The sequence below is a fragment of the Pteropus medius genome, unplaced genomic scaffold (genome assembly GCF_902729225.1).
Source record: "Pteropus medius unplaced genomic scaffold, Ma_sr-lr_union100, whole genome shotgun sequence".
Lineage (NCBI taxonomy): Eukaryota > Metazoa > Chordata > Mammalia > Chiroptera > Pteropodidae > Pteropus > Pteropus medius.
In genome coordinates this window covers 3,779,503-3,791,614 of record NW_024346065.1, presented here as the reverse complement: position 1 = coordinate 3,791,614, position 12,112 = coordinate 3,779,503, and the positions used below count along the sequence as shown (strand labels likewise).

At 50.9% G+C, this 12,112-nt stretch overlaps 1 protein-coding gene across 1 annotated transcript; it reads left to right on the top strand.

Moving 5' to 3' along the window:
- The first annotated feature begins 2,358 nt into the window (after positions 1-2,358).
- CCDC177 (coiled-coil domain containing 177) lies at positions 2,359-11,345 on the top strand. The gene is made up of 2 exons (XM_039875356.1): positions 2,359-2,679; positions 3,520-11,345. Exon 2 carries the CDS (start codon positions 3,545-3,547, stop codon positions 5,639-5,641), a length of 2,097 nt encoding a protein of 698 aa, XP_039731290.1. The 5' UTR covers positions 2,359-2,679; positions 3,520-3,544; the 3' UTR covers positions 5,642-11,345.
- Positions 11,346-12,112: the final 767 nt, after the last annotated feature.

Below are 12,112 nucleotides of genomic sequence, written 5' to 3'. Positions count from 1 at the left end.
TGGATTAGTGCCCTTATAAGAAAAGACAGGTGAGAACTTTCTCTCTCTGCTCTGCTCTCCTCCATGTGAAGATACAAGAAGATGGCTATCTGCAAACCAGAAAGTGAGTCCTCACCAGACACCAGATCTGCCAACACCTTGATCATATAACAGACATTATTAAGCTTTGAGGTAGGCATTTTAATGGGATTCTACGTAAAGAGAGGAAAACCAAGATTTGGAGAGGTTGACTTGCCCACCCCACTCACGTCCACCTGAACTTGCTTCTCTCCAGATGATAGGTTTGCTGTGGAAATACAATGCATGGGATGCACTTCAAGGTCAGATAGAGCCAGGTCCAAATTCCAGCCTCACCTCTTACCAGCCATCTGATCAATTATTCCTTTTCTCTGAGAGCAGTTCTTCTCAGTGTTCCTGTATGTCTTGCAAAAGCTTCTATTCTAAACTATTTTTCACGGATACTTGTACAGCAAACATTCCTGGGAGAGACAGAGTCTCCCACAGGTCGGAGGGAAGATTTATTTCCTGTCTAAGATGATAAAAATAATGCCTCCTTCTGGGGAAAAGGTTGAACAGGTTTGCTAGTAGCCCCCTTTAAAAGATTATACTAACCTTAGGGTCATTCAGCTATGACACACATCTACTGTATGTGCAGTATCTATCTGAGCCCACCTGTCCACTGCTCCATGGGACTTGGGGAGCCAACAAAAACATTAACCTCATGCTGCCTGTTGTACCAGAAGCAACAGAGTCCTTTATTTCTGATCCAGGAGTCTCATGTCTTCTGCCAACATCTATGACCCTGTGGAAGACTGACGAGATAGCATGAAAGTAGGATAAAATCTCAAATTCTTCAGTCTTTAACACTCTTATCCAAATGTCAAAAGAGTCAGTAACTCTCACTTTCTCACCTCCCATTGCACCTCCTGTGATTTGGCTTCAGCTGCCAGTACAATACTACAGATGTTTTTGCTGATGTCACCAAAGATCCTCTCACCACCAGTTTCAGTGGGTATTTGACTCCAGGCAAAAATCTTTCTGGACCTGTGCAGCCTGAGCACTTGGAGCACACCCTCCTTCTGAAGTGCTCTATTGTTGGCTTCCGCAAGACCATAATTTCCTGCCTGTCTTTATTGGTCGCTTTCATGGACTACTTGTCCCTTAGCAGACCCATCAATGCCCTGTCCAACTCCCTTTTGCTCCACCTGCCCTCTCTGGGTAATCTCACTCACATTGTTGGTTTCAAGAACCTCAAACATGGTGACAATGCCCTAAACTCTAGTTCCAGTCCAGACCTCTGACACAACTTACCCGGCCACCCACTGAGCAGTAACACCTCCAACTCAAATTCCTGCAAAGAGGAACCCATTCTTCCCTGGCCCTCCACACCACCTAACCCTCCCTCTTGGAGCCACACTCTCGATGTGTGGTACATCCTGATGCTCCTAGAGGTTATCTTTGACCCCTCACTGTTCTTCATACCCCAGAGCCAAGCTATATTTGAGTATTGTTTCCTTTACTCTTTATTTCAGGAATTTGTACCCCAACCTCCCACCACACCTACTCCTACTGTTGTTCCCCTTCAGGTTCCAATCCTTCCTGCTTTTTGGGTAACTTTAGTGTCCAGCTAACTAGTCTCCCTGCCTCCTTTTGGCCTTCTTTTATTGCCAGAGTTATATTCTTAAACTATAAACTAAATCATGTCATTTCCCTAAGTCTTTTCCTGTTCCTCACTGCCTGACAGTGTCAAGATTATTAATACCATAGTTCACCATGCTTGCTAATGTTATGTCTCACCCACCCTCCCTCAAGTACTCTTCCCATCTGTCTCCTATGGCCACTATCACTCAAACTGGAAAAAAAGGGTAGGGAAGAGGTGTCTCAAAGTAATACTCACTAAATGGCACTGTTTTTTTGTTTGTTTGTTTTGGCACTAACTGGTTTTAATTTGTATTATCTGGAACCAGGAAATCCTAAAATTTTGCATTATACACTAGTCACACATCTTCTACTTTCCTCGAACTGACCTGAATGTTCTTAATTTTTCTTAAAACTAACATAGTTTGGATTAGGAGCCATATTTCTACCTAATTATTCACTATCGAGTTTGTTTGCTTCTCAGGGTCCCCTTGAAAAACAAACCAAGCTACTCCTTCATTCAACCCAGTTAAGGCGCTGAAAAAAATACATTTTATATTTATATGTTTTATACATAAAAAATATATACATAAAATATGTATACCTTAAAAAAAACCACCACCACAAAACATCTTCACCCTCTAAGCAAACAAACCAACACCCTTGAGTGTCCACCAGGAGGCGCCGGAGGTGTCGAAGGACCTTGCGGTACCTTCACGGTTGGAGAGGCACCGAAGGATGCAGCAGCGACGGAACCCGGCTTCCTTTTTTAAGAATCAGTGAGAGGGAAGGGAGCAGAGCTGCGTTATTTTAGGGAAACCTTGTCGCACTCCCCCTCTCGCGTGTAGGTAGCGTCTGGGGCGTGTGCGGGCCCCATGGAGAGACGCTGGCGGTGGCTACAGTGGCAGCTGGGGATCCTCTCGCGGCGGCAGCCGGCAGTAACCCGACCCCGCCGGCGCGGGTACTGAAGAGGCGCAGGGGAGAGCGGCGAGCTGCGAACAAAAGCCCTCGGCGCGGGGCCTGAGCCCGGGAGGACGCGCGGTAAGTGAATCCGCCGGGGAGCCGCCGGCACTGGCGCGTCCGGGGTATCCCAGGAGTCCACCTCGCTGGGACACCGTTGGGGGACTCAGAGGGCATCTGGGGGCAGGTGTTAGGGTGGAGGGTGCCTTAGCACATCAGACTTGGAGGGGATCGAGTGCATCTGGGAGGATCCAGGCGCCTTTTCCATCCCCAGCAAACACAGGAGTGGGGGGAGGAGGGGCAGTGAGCAGCGGAGGCGGGCACAGCGCATAGCAATCCCTACCAAAGACGCAGGAGCAAGATCCAGCACCCCTCCCGGAAAGGTCTTTGGGGATTGAGGCACTTCTCTCAGTCCATCAACCCCTGGCCCATGCTTGCATCTCCTTTGGCAGGGAGAAATCAAGCATAACTTCTTCCCTAGGCAAACGGGGTCCTCGCATCAATGCACTTTAAAGATGAACAGGCCTCTTCCTTTTTTTGTTCCTGCAAACTGAATCCCTGGTTGCCCGCCTAAGCTACAAAAACGCTAATCCTCCGGGGAATCCTCCAGCGCCTCCCTAGCCAGCTACTGCCCTGCTCCTCGATTTTTTCATTTTAATTTCGAGTAGGAAGGAGATAAATCTAGCAGGCCAGACGCCCTGTAGAGATTGGCCACGGCCTCTGCCACGCGCTCCGGGGCTCAGGGAGATTGAGGCTGCACGAGTACCGGCCCACCCTCGCCTGGGTTTTATGATTTACGTTCCACCTGGGCCTCTGAGCCTAATCCCAAAGCGGATTAAGTAGGGAGGGGGTGGATGTGAATGGGGCTGTGGAGAACTGGTCTCAAATGTATCCCACGATGTCCCTCCCTTGTCATCGCAGACTACACAAAAGGACAGGGCTAGCCATGGTGGACCCCGTACCTGAAGAAGAGAAGGCAGCAGCCGAGCCTGGAGGCTCAGGAGGAAACGGAGCCGCAGCGTCCGCGTCCCCTGACGCACAGGGCGCCCAGCAGCCCGCAGCCTCTTCTGCCTCGGCGTCGGTGCCCGTGCCCCGCAAGGCTGAAGTCCCGTGCGCCGCAGAAGGAGGGCGGCGCGAGCAGTCCCCTCTGCTGCACCTCGACCTGTTCAACTTCGACTGTCCGGAGGCCGAGGGCAGCCGCTACGTGCTGACCAGCCCCCGCTCGCTCGAGGCCTGCGCCCGCTGCGCTGTCAAACCAGTGGAGCTGCTGCCACGGGCCCTGACCGACCTGGTGCGCGAGGCCCCGGGCCGCTCCATGAGAGTGGCCACCGGCCTGTATGAGGCGTACGAAGCGGAGCGGCGCGCCAAGCTGCAGCAGTGCCGGGCCGAGCGTGAGCGCATCGTGCGCGAAGAGAAGCGGCGCCTCTTCACACCGTTGGGCCCCGCGGCCGCCGCAGGCTCGGGACCCAGCGCGGGCAGCAGCAGCAGCTGCAGCAGCGCCAGCCTCCCGGCCTCGCCCGCGCCGCGTGCGGCCCGCAAGGCCTCCTCCAGTCCGTCCCCGGCCCGGACCCAACCTCCACCTGCGGCCTCGCGGGCGGGTCGGAAGAGCCACTCATTAGACTCTCTTTCCCGCCGGCGTGACGGTGCCCTTAGCTCCGAGTCCGGCGCGTCGTCGTCGTCCTACAGCGGGGAAAGCCTGAGGGAGCTGCGTTGGCCGCCTCGGGCCTCGGCCAGGAACAGCTGCCCCGCGGAGTCATTGTCCTCCGCCCCTAACCCTCTGGACCGCCCGTCCGCCCTGGTCCTGGTGCCGCTTACGGCTCGCAGCTTCAGCCTCGGCGACTTGAGTCATTCGCCGCAGACGGCTCAGCACGTGGAGCGCATCGTGCGTCAAGTGCGCGCGGAGCGGGGCCTGCGCGGAGTGCCGGAGCGCGACCGCAAGATCGCCGCGCTGATGCTCGCACGGCACCAGGAGGAGCGCCTGTTGCTGGAGCAGCGCGCTGCGGCCCACGGCCAGTGGGAGCAGCAGCGTGTGCGCGCCGAACAGCGGCGGGAGCGCGAGGAACGCGAGAAACAGCGCGCCCTGGAGCAGGGCCGCCGGGCCTGGGCCGCGCAGGTGGAGGAGCGGCGCGGCCGCCGGGGCCGCGAAGAGCGAGAGGCGGCGCGGCGGCGGCAGCAGCAGTGCGAGCTCGGCGAGGAGCGGCGGCGAGAGCTGGCCGAGCGCCAGGGCCTACTCCGGCGGGAACGGGCCGAGCGCGTGGCTCGGGAGGACCGGCTGCGCAAGCTGCAGCAGGAGCAGAACTTGAAGCAGCGAGAGGAGGGCCTGCAGGAAGGGCGCGAGCGGGCCGAGCAGGTCCGCAGGGAGCGCGCCCAGCGTGCGGTCCACACCAAGCTGCGGCAGGAGGGCCAGCTGCAGCGAGAAAAGCGGGAGCTGAGCCGCGTTGAGCAGGCGCGCCACCAGGCGCTCTTGCAAGGCCGAGTTCGGCAGGAGAACGAGGAGCGTGAGGGCCTGCGGAGCACCCTGGAGGCCAGCTTGGTCCGCGCGCAGGAGAACTACGAACAGTTGGTAGAGCAGCGCACCCGGGAGCTGCGACAGCGGGCCCGGAAGGAGGAGCTGCAGGGCCGGCGGGCTAAGGAGGCGGCCGAGCGCAAAGAGCGGGAGCATCAGGCGCACCTGGAGGCGCTGGCCCGGGCAGGAGAGCGGCGGCTGCAGCACGCGGCACAGGCTGCGGAGGAGGCGGTGCAACAGAAGGCGCGGCGCGTGGGCCAGAGCCGGTTGGAGAAGGAGCGGGCCCAGCGCGCCAACAAAGAAAAGGTGGAAAGGGACGAGGACTGCCGCCGGCGGGAGCTTCTCCAAGCCATTGGGCGCAAGCTGGAGCGCAGCGAACAGCTGTCACGAGAGCGGCGTAGCGCATTGGAGAGCGCCCGCTCCACAGCCCGGGCCTCCTTCCACGTGCGCGAGAAGGTGCGCCAGGAGACCAACACGCGCTCCTTCGACCGCATGGTGCGGGAGGCCCAGCTGCACGCCAGCCTGGATCGCAAATGACTGCTGCCCTGCGCTGGCCAGACTGCCATGCTCAGCCCCGCGGGGCCTCCCATGGCCACTTTGACCAGACCGTGAGAGTCCCCACTCGGGGCATAGCACCGTGATCTCGCCAGGATTCTGACCCATAATGAGACAATGAGAGGACCAACACGTGAAACCTGCCAGTCTGCCGCCTTTATTTTTAATAACTCATTTCGTATGGAAATGACATAGCACAATCTTGACCACATCCACTCTTCGTGGCTCCTGCAGCGGCCCTTGCCAAGCTTCCCTGCGTGTCTTTTGGGTTGGAATAGAAAAGAGCCAAGGAGAAAGAGGCTGGATCCGGAGTGGGGGAAGGGTCCCCCCAAGAGAGAATGCAAGGGTGACTGCCACCTTCTGCAGCAGTCACCCCAAGCACCTTTCACATATTGGTGTCTGAGACGACTGCAGTTACTGCAGCTGAGGAGGCATCTCCCTGGTTCACCTCCACCTTTTAAAATATGGCAAGTTGCACAAAGTTCTGAGGCCTCAGAAAAGCACAGTTCTTCAAAGGTGTTAGGCCACACCTAAGTGACCCAAAAAGCTATGGATTGTATGCTTGACGTTTAATCTGCCACGAGCAAATTCTGGTCTAATCCTGATAGTTTTTTCATAGGTTTTCTAGTTAGACAATCATCTGCAAATAATGATCAATTTGTGTTTTTTTTCCTCCTATTCCCCCAAGTGACACAAGAACTTGGTTTGTTTGATAATGCTGTTTAGCTTTAGGGGAAGCCCCCCAACCCCTAGCAGCTTTCCATCAGATTAAGAGTTCTTGCAGGGTAGTTTCAAAGGTGGTGGTGTCTCATGCCCACCTCCCAGTGTGGAGCCCACTCCTCACAGACAGCAGCCATGCCTTAAGAAGCAGAGCTACCTTATGTGCCTGCCCAGGCCAATCCTGCCTAAATCTCCAGCCCTGAATGCAGTCCCAAGAGTGGGCCCCAGGGAGTTTGGAGTGTAGGATTCCCTCTGTGAAGGAATCATCGCAATGGCTCTGAGGGCAATTGACTGTGGTAGCTGATGAGCTGGAATTGCCTCTTTGCTGCTGAGAGTTGTGCTCACAATTGGTGGCAATGTATCTTTTCCTCCCTTCCCCCATGTGAGGAAAAGGATAATCTGTCCCTTAAATCCCTCTCATCTGTGACTGAAAGTATTTAATCAGTCTCTCTGTGCCTCACCTTCCCATTAGCCAGATGGGGCCATCAGTATTCTTCTGGTACCTCAAGGTCTCCCGGATCCAAAGCACCACCTCAGTATTATTTGTTAATTTTCTTTGTGCCTTTCTTGACCTGGAGTTGGGAGGCAGGAGGGCTGCTGTTGGCTTAGGTTGTTTCTGGGAATATGGATTCCTAGTGTTGGAAGGAGCAATGCATCATGGACAGATGGTCGTTTAGCCTCTGGGGAAAAATACTTGCAAGGCCAGGCCACTCCCTGGTCCAGAAAGTCCCGTTCAGTTGTCTTTAGGCAACTTTAACCCCTAGAGTGCATCCCTTCCATGAAGCTGAAGTCAGCCCCTAGCCGTATCCACCCACTGACTCTGCCTTCATCAGGGAAGGTAGGAAATAGAACATTACTTTTTACATTAAATCAACATCAGGAAGTAAAAGTTACCAAAAAAAACAGGGTAGAGAACTACTATATTAGACATATTTCATGTATATTCTGCTGGACAGAATTGTTCCTAAAATGTCTGGTATTAAACACATTTGCGTGTTTGCGCACACACGCACACACACTATCCTCACCCTCCCCCCATCATGTGCCACCAAGTACAGGAGTATTGTGTAGAAGGAAGCAGTGCTTAGGTGTTATACTTCAAATGTTGTGAAACCAGGAAAAGAACTGTGCCAAGGTTTATTTCCTGTGCGGGTGAATTTTTCTGTCAAATTTTCTTGTCAATAGCCAGGTTGTCAGTGAGCTGTAATAATTGGCCTTTTCTGTGAGTCAGGGTCATTTAACTAAAATGTTAATGTGATACTGGTTCTTACCTTGTGGTTCCTGATTTGCGAGAGGGCTTTTAAAACTTTAATAGTTCTACCTAAAACTACTTACTTCCAAAGTCAGTGCATTCATGTAGGAATGACATAATCTGGTTTTTTTGGATAAGGCACTAAAAAGTACATAGGGGATCTTACCCAGCCCTTTATTCAGTTTGTTTTATGACTTACTGAGTGACTTTGGGTAGATCAGCTCTCGTGCCTTGGTTTCATGGCCAAGGGGATCATGATATCTGCCTTCCCTCTCACGCAAATACTGTGAGGGAGGTGTCAGCATGAAAGTGGTATTCTCCATGCTATGACTTTGGAACTGCAGGTGCAGTTGCTATAAAAGAGGATCATGTGACTGTACTACACTTCGAGAGTGTAATATACTGTCATGACTTAGTGCAGAAAGGAATGGTCTCGAAAAGCACATTGCAGATCATAGTATCAGATGTGATACAAAGACTCAGGCATGAAAGTCACCAAATGAGAGGTTTGCACTCAGAGAAAAGCACTGTGTAAAGGAAAAGTCTTTTGGATTCTTAAAAACAAAACAAAACCATGTAGCTAAGTAGAATTAAGGCAAACACAGAAGCTAAACTTAGTAAAGGATGATTTTTCCAAATTTCAGACTGTCCTCTAGAATATAGACCCATCTCTATATTCGAAGATAAGTCGTCATGTTGCTCTTTTAGGAGAAGCAATTTCCATGATCCTTTGTTGGCCCCTTTTTATATTCTCTTCGAAATGATGCAGAAGTGTTTCTTATTCTGAAATGTAACAAGAGAAAATTGGAGAGGAAGGGGTGGTGGGGATGATGGTGGAGAATGGCTTGCTTCTGATGTGAACATTCTAATAAGTGCCCAGAATTTGCCTCAGCACTGTGCTGGAAATTTATACCATCCAGGAAATTGCAGCCTTGAAGTAGCCCCAGACCTTCACATTTACCCTCTTGGAACATTCCTTGCTCAGAGAATGTAAAGTGTGGTGAGGAGGAATGGGAATGGTTGGAAGAAGCTTTAGTTTGGTTCATTACCAAGGAGACAAGCAGGACGAAGCCTTTTCAGGTGGAATCATCAGTGAAGCTAGCCCAGTATCCTGCTCAGGCAATGACCAAAGCTTACACAACATCTGGACAGGAAGATGGAAGTTTCCTTTCAGAAGCACATGACTGTGAGTCTTCAACGGGAGCAGAAGCAGGATTTGCCAAAGGCGAAGAGTCTGTGAGCTGAAAGGCATATGAGAATGCAATTTGTATCCAGGCCATTCTGTAATGCCTACCACTTATCATTCCCCCTCCTTTAAAAAGTCCATTGGATGACTGACTCTACATAGGGGCTGTATCTTGTTTACCACTAATTCCTCTGTAGCCCATGGTTTAGCACCTCACATAGGTTAAGCACATAAATACTGAGTGGAGAGAGGGATAGTCCATGGATGGATGACGGACAAATGAATGGTGACTAGGAGAACTCTGCATAAAATGGATTGCATGGGCAGGCCTCCATTCATTCAACAAATTTGTATTGAGCAACTGCTATGTGCCAGGCATTACTCTTGATGCTGAAGAGACAGAGTCTCTGATCATTGACCCTGGGGACCATTTATGGTACAATATCATGAGTAGACCCCTGTATTTCCCCATTGGGCTTAAATATCTTCCCACCCTGATATCCATCTACAGGAATATGGTCCTTCAAGCACTAATTTCAAGCCCCCCTTTCCTGGGGACATGCCGTCCAGCAACCAACCATCGTCTAGTCACAGTTCTCTTTCCCTCAGAGGAGCCTTGATTAATCAGGTTAAATTCATAAGGTCATTTCCTTAATCAATTGTAAATTACAGTAAAAGAGAAATCAATGACCTTCAAGGGCATTGATCTGTGTTGCCTTTAGCAGAGGCTGCATAAATAATGATCTTGGACCAAGAGAACTGAGCCTCAGGCCATGCAGAGTCCTAGATGACTGAAACAGAACCAGCTCCTTCTTTTGACTGTTCTTGCTGAGACAAGAAACAGCATTTCAGAAGCATTTCCAGTTGTAATGTCCCAACAAAAAGAGGCTTCTGATCAATACTGAATCAATGAGAAAGTTTAATGAACCAGACTATCCCACTGCTTAAGACTTCCAGGTGATTGAGGTGACAACAGGTTGTCATGTAGACTTGTCTTTTTTCTACCAATGACGGCATCTCTACCCTGCATGTCCCAGGGGAACATTTGGCAGAAGAACATAAGGAATTTGGCACTTCTTGACCCAGGCACTTCCAGAAGATAACTCCCAGTTCTAGAAATGTTATTTAGGCCTTATATGTGACACGTGGTTTTGGGAGTCTGATGCAGCACCTGAGGTATTACGCCTGATCTATCACATGATTTGGTTATGTGACTCTTTACAGAAAAACCTGTTGTCTGCTCACATATGTGCTTTGTCCCATGGAACTCTGATATGCTCTCCATATGCACCTCCTCTAAGCCCCAGGCATCCCCCACACGCCCCCAGCCCTTCATATTGTCCCTGGTGCTGCTTGGGCTTCACATAGGTGAGTGCTGGGACAGAGGGTGGAGTTAGTAGCAGACGTGGGTTATAGAGGAGGAGAGTGGTTTCATTCTGAAGAACACTGGTAATCATTACAATATTGCTGATTCCCAATTCATCAAATACGGCCATGTCCCACATGAGCATAAAAAACTAGTCCGAAGTGATTTTTAAATTAGCTGCCATTTTGGAATGTTCATGCCCTTCTTCCTCTCCTCTAGTACAGTATTGATGGCATGTTTTTGTGTCAAACACTTGCACAATTCACAGGGCTGTCAGAAAGGTGACCTATATCTATTGTGTTTGAGTGTGCACATGCATGTGCGCACACACATGCGCATACATACACTCCTACAGATCCCAGCATCAGTGTTCTGGCAGAGGCAGGGAGCCTGTAGCCATCTTATTCTTACAGGGAAAGGTAAGTTCTGGGAAAATTTAGCTGCCCCTTGGTGGTGGTCCACTGATTCCACCTACCACCAGCTCCAAGATCACTTCAGGCTCTGGCCTGTGAGCATGGTGTCCATATTTCCCGAATCTGTCATTGAGCCACGTGGGTGACAAGGCTTTTCATGCTGCCACTACGCTTCTCCTTCCTTCTGCTTACTGTGAGAGACCGACTGGGAAATGGAAGATAGGTACCAAAATGTTGACATTCAGAATATCTCAGTGTGACAGAATGATATCTATAAAGTTCTGAAAACGTATGGTTACCATACGTTTAAGGCAAAGTATTTGGCAAAGGAGCAAGTGTCTTGACTTATTCAAACTAACTACTATTCCACAGGCCCCTCTTGTCATCTGTAAAATGGGAACAATAAATCCTACTTGGTAGGGAGTTGTTAAATGAGCGAATGCTTGGAAAGCACAGTCACTGGCAAATAGCACTCAATTTGTGGGTGCTGTTATTCTGAACTTGGGAAGGTAAAGAAGGAATAGGGTAGGTTGAACTATAGCCAGATGGTCCTGGTGAATGCCAGGCTAGGATGGCAGCCCTTTGCAGTTGTCTGTATCCTTTGCTATGTGGCAATCCCCTCCCATTCCAAAAGAAGGGGCTTGGAATAGTGGGTCCCCAGGAATGTGCAGTAGTCTACAGCTCGGGGAAGGAGAAGGGAGTACCTTGTTTACCAAATGTTTGGCAATAAAATTGATATCCGAAGATAATTTTTGAAATCTTATTTTAAGACTTCCTAAATGGTGCCAAATGACAGAATGTTTTTAAAATTTATATATCTTTCTTGGGGAAAAGAGGATGAGTTTCTATCCCGGTGAGACCCAAGTTCTCTGGTAGCATCTTTAGCAGAACCAAGTAGGAGAGGTTCAGGAGAACCACTGTTCTGGGGGGTTCTGGTACTGCAGGATGTGGCACCTGGCAAGGATTCTGGGACGTGCACCATCTCTGCTGTGGCCACATGGGAATGAGAAAGAGGTTCTGGGACAAACCCAACCTGGGAGAGAACTGTGAGGGGCTCACTCTAGGAACAGACATTGGAGCAGGGAAGAGAGACGTAGGTGTGCAGTAGCATTGCTTCATCTTCAATAAATGACTTTCTCTGGGAAGGCTCAGAAAAAGCCCCAGCCTCCTTTCCTGCCTCTCCTGGTTCTGAAGATAGCTGCATGGAGGTTAGCTGCAGGACTGAGTTTATAGAAGTTCATTCCCCACTCTGGACATGTATTAATGTACAGAGGTGCTGAACAGGCCACCTGGCTTTTGCTATCTCTCACCATGCATCTGGAAGTGAGGACAAAGAGTGGATGGAGCAAGCTGCCGGGAGCTCTCCTGCTTTGTCACCTTTCAACTGCCCTTGGGTACCCTACAGGGAGGCCCCAGCAGACCTTGGAGGCCTCCTGAGCCCTCAGCAAAAGAGTAGGCAGACTGTGCCTTCCAGGAACACCTACCTGCTTATTTGAAGAGAACCAGCAGGGTGAGT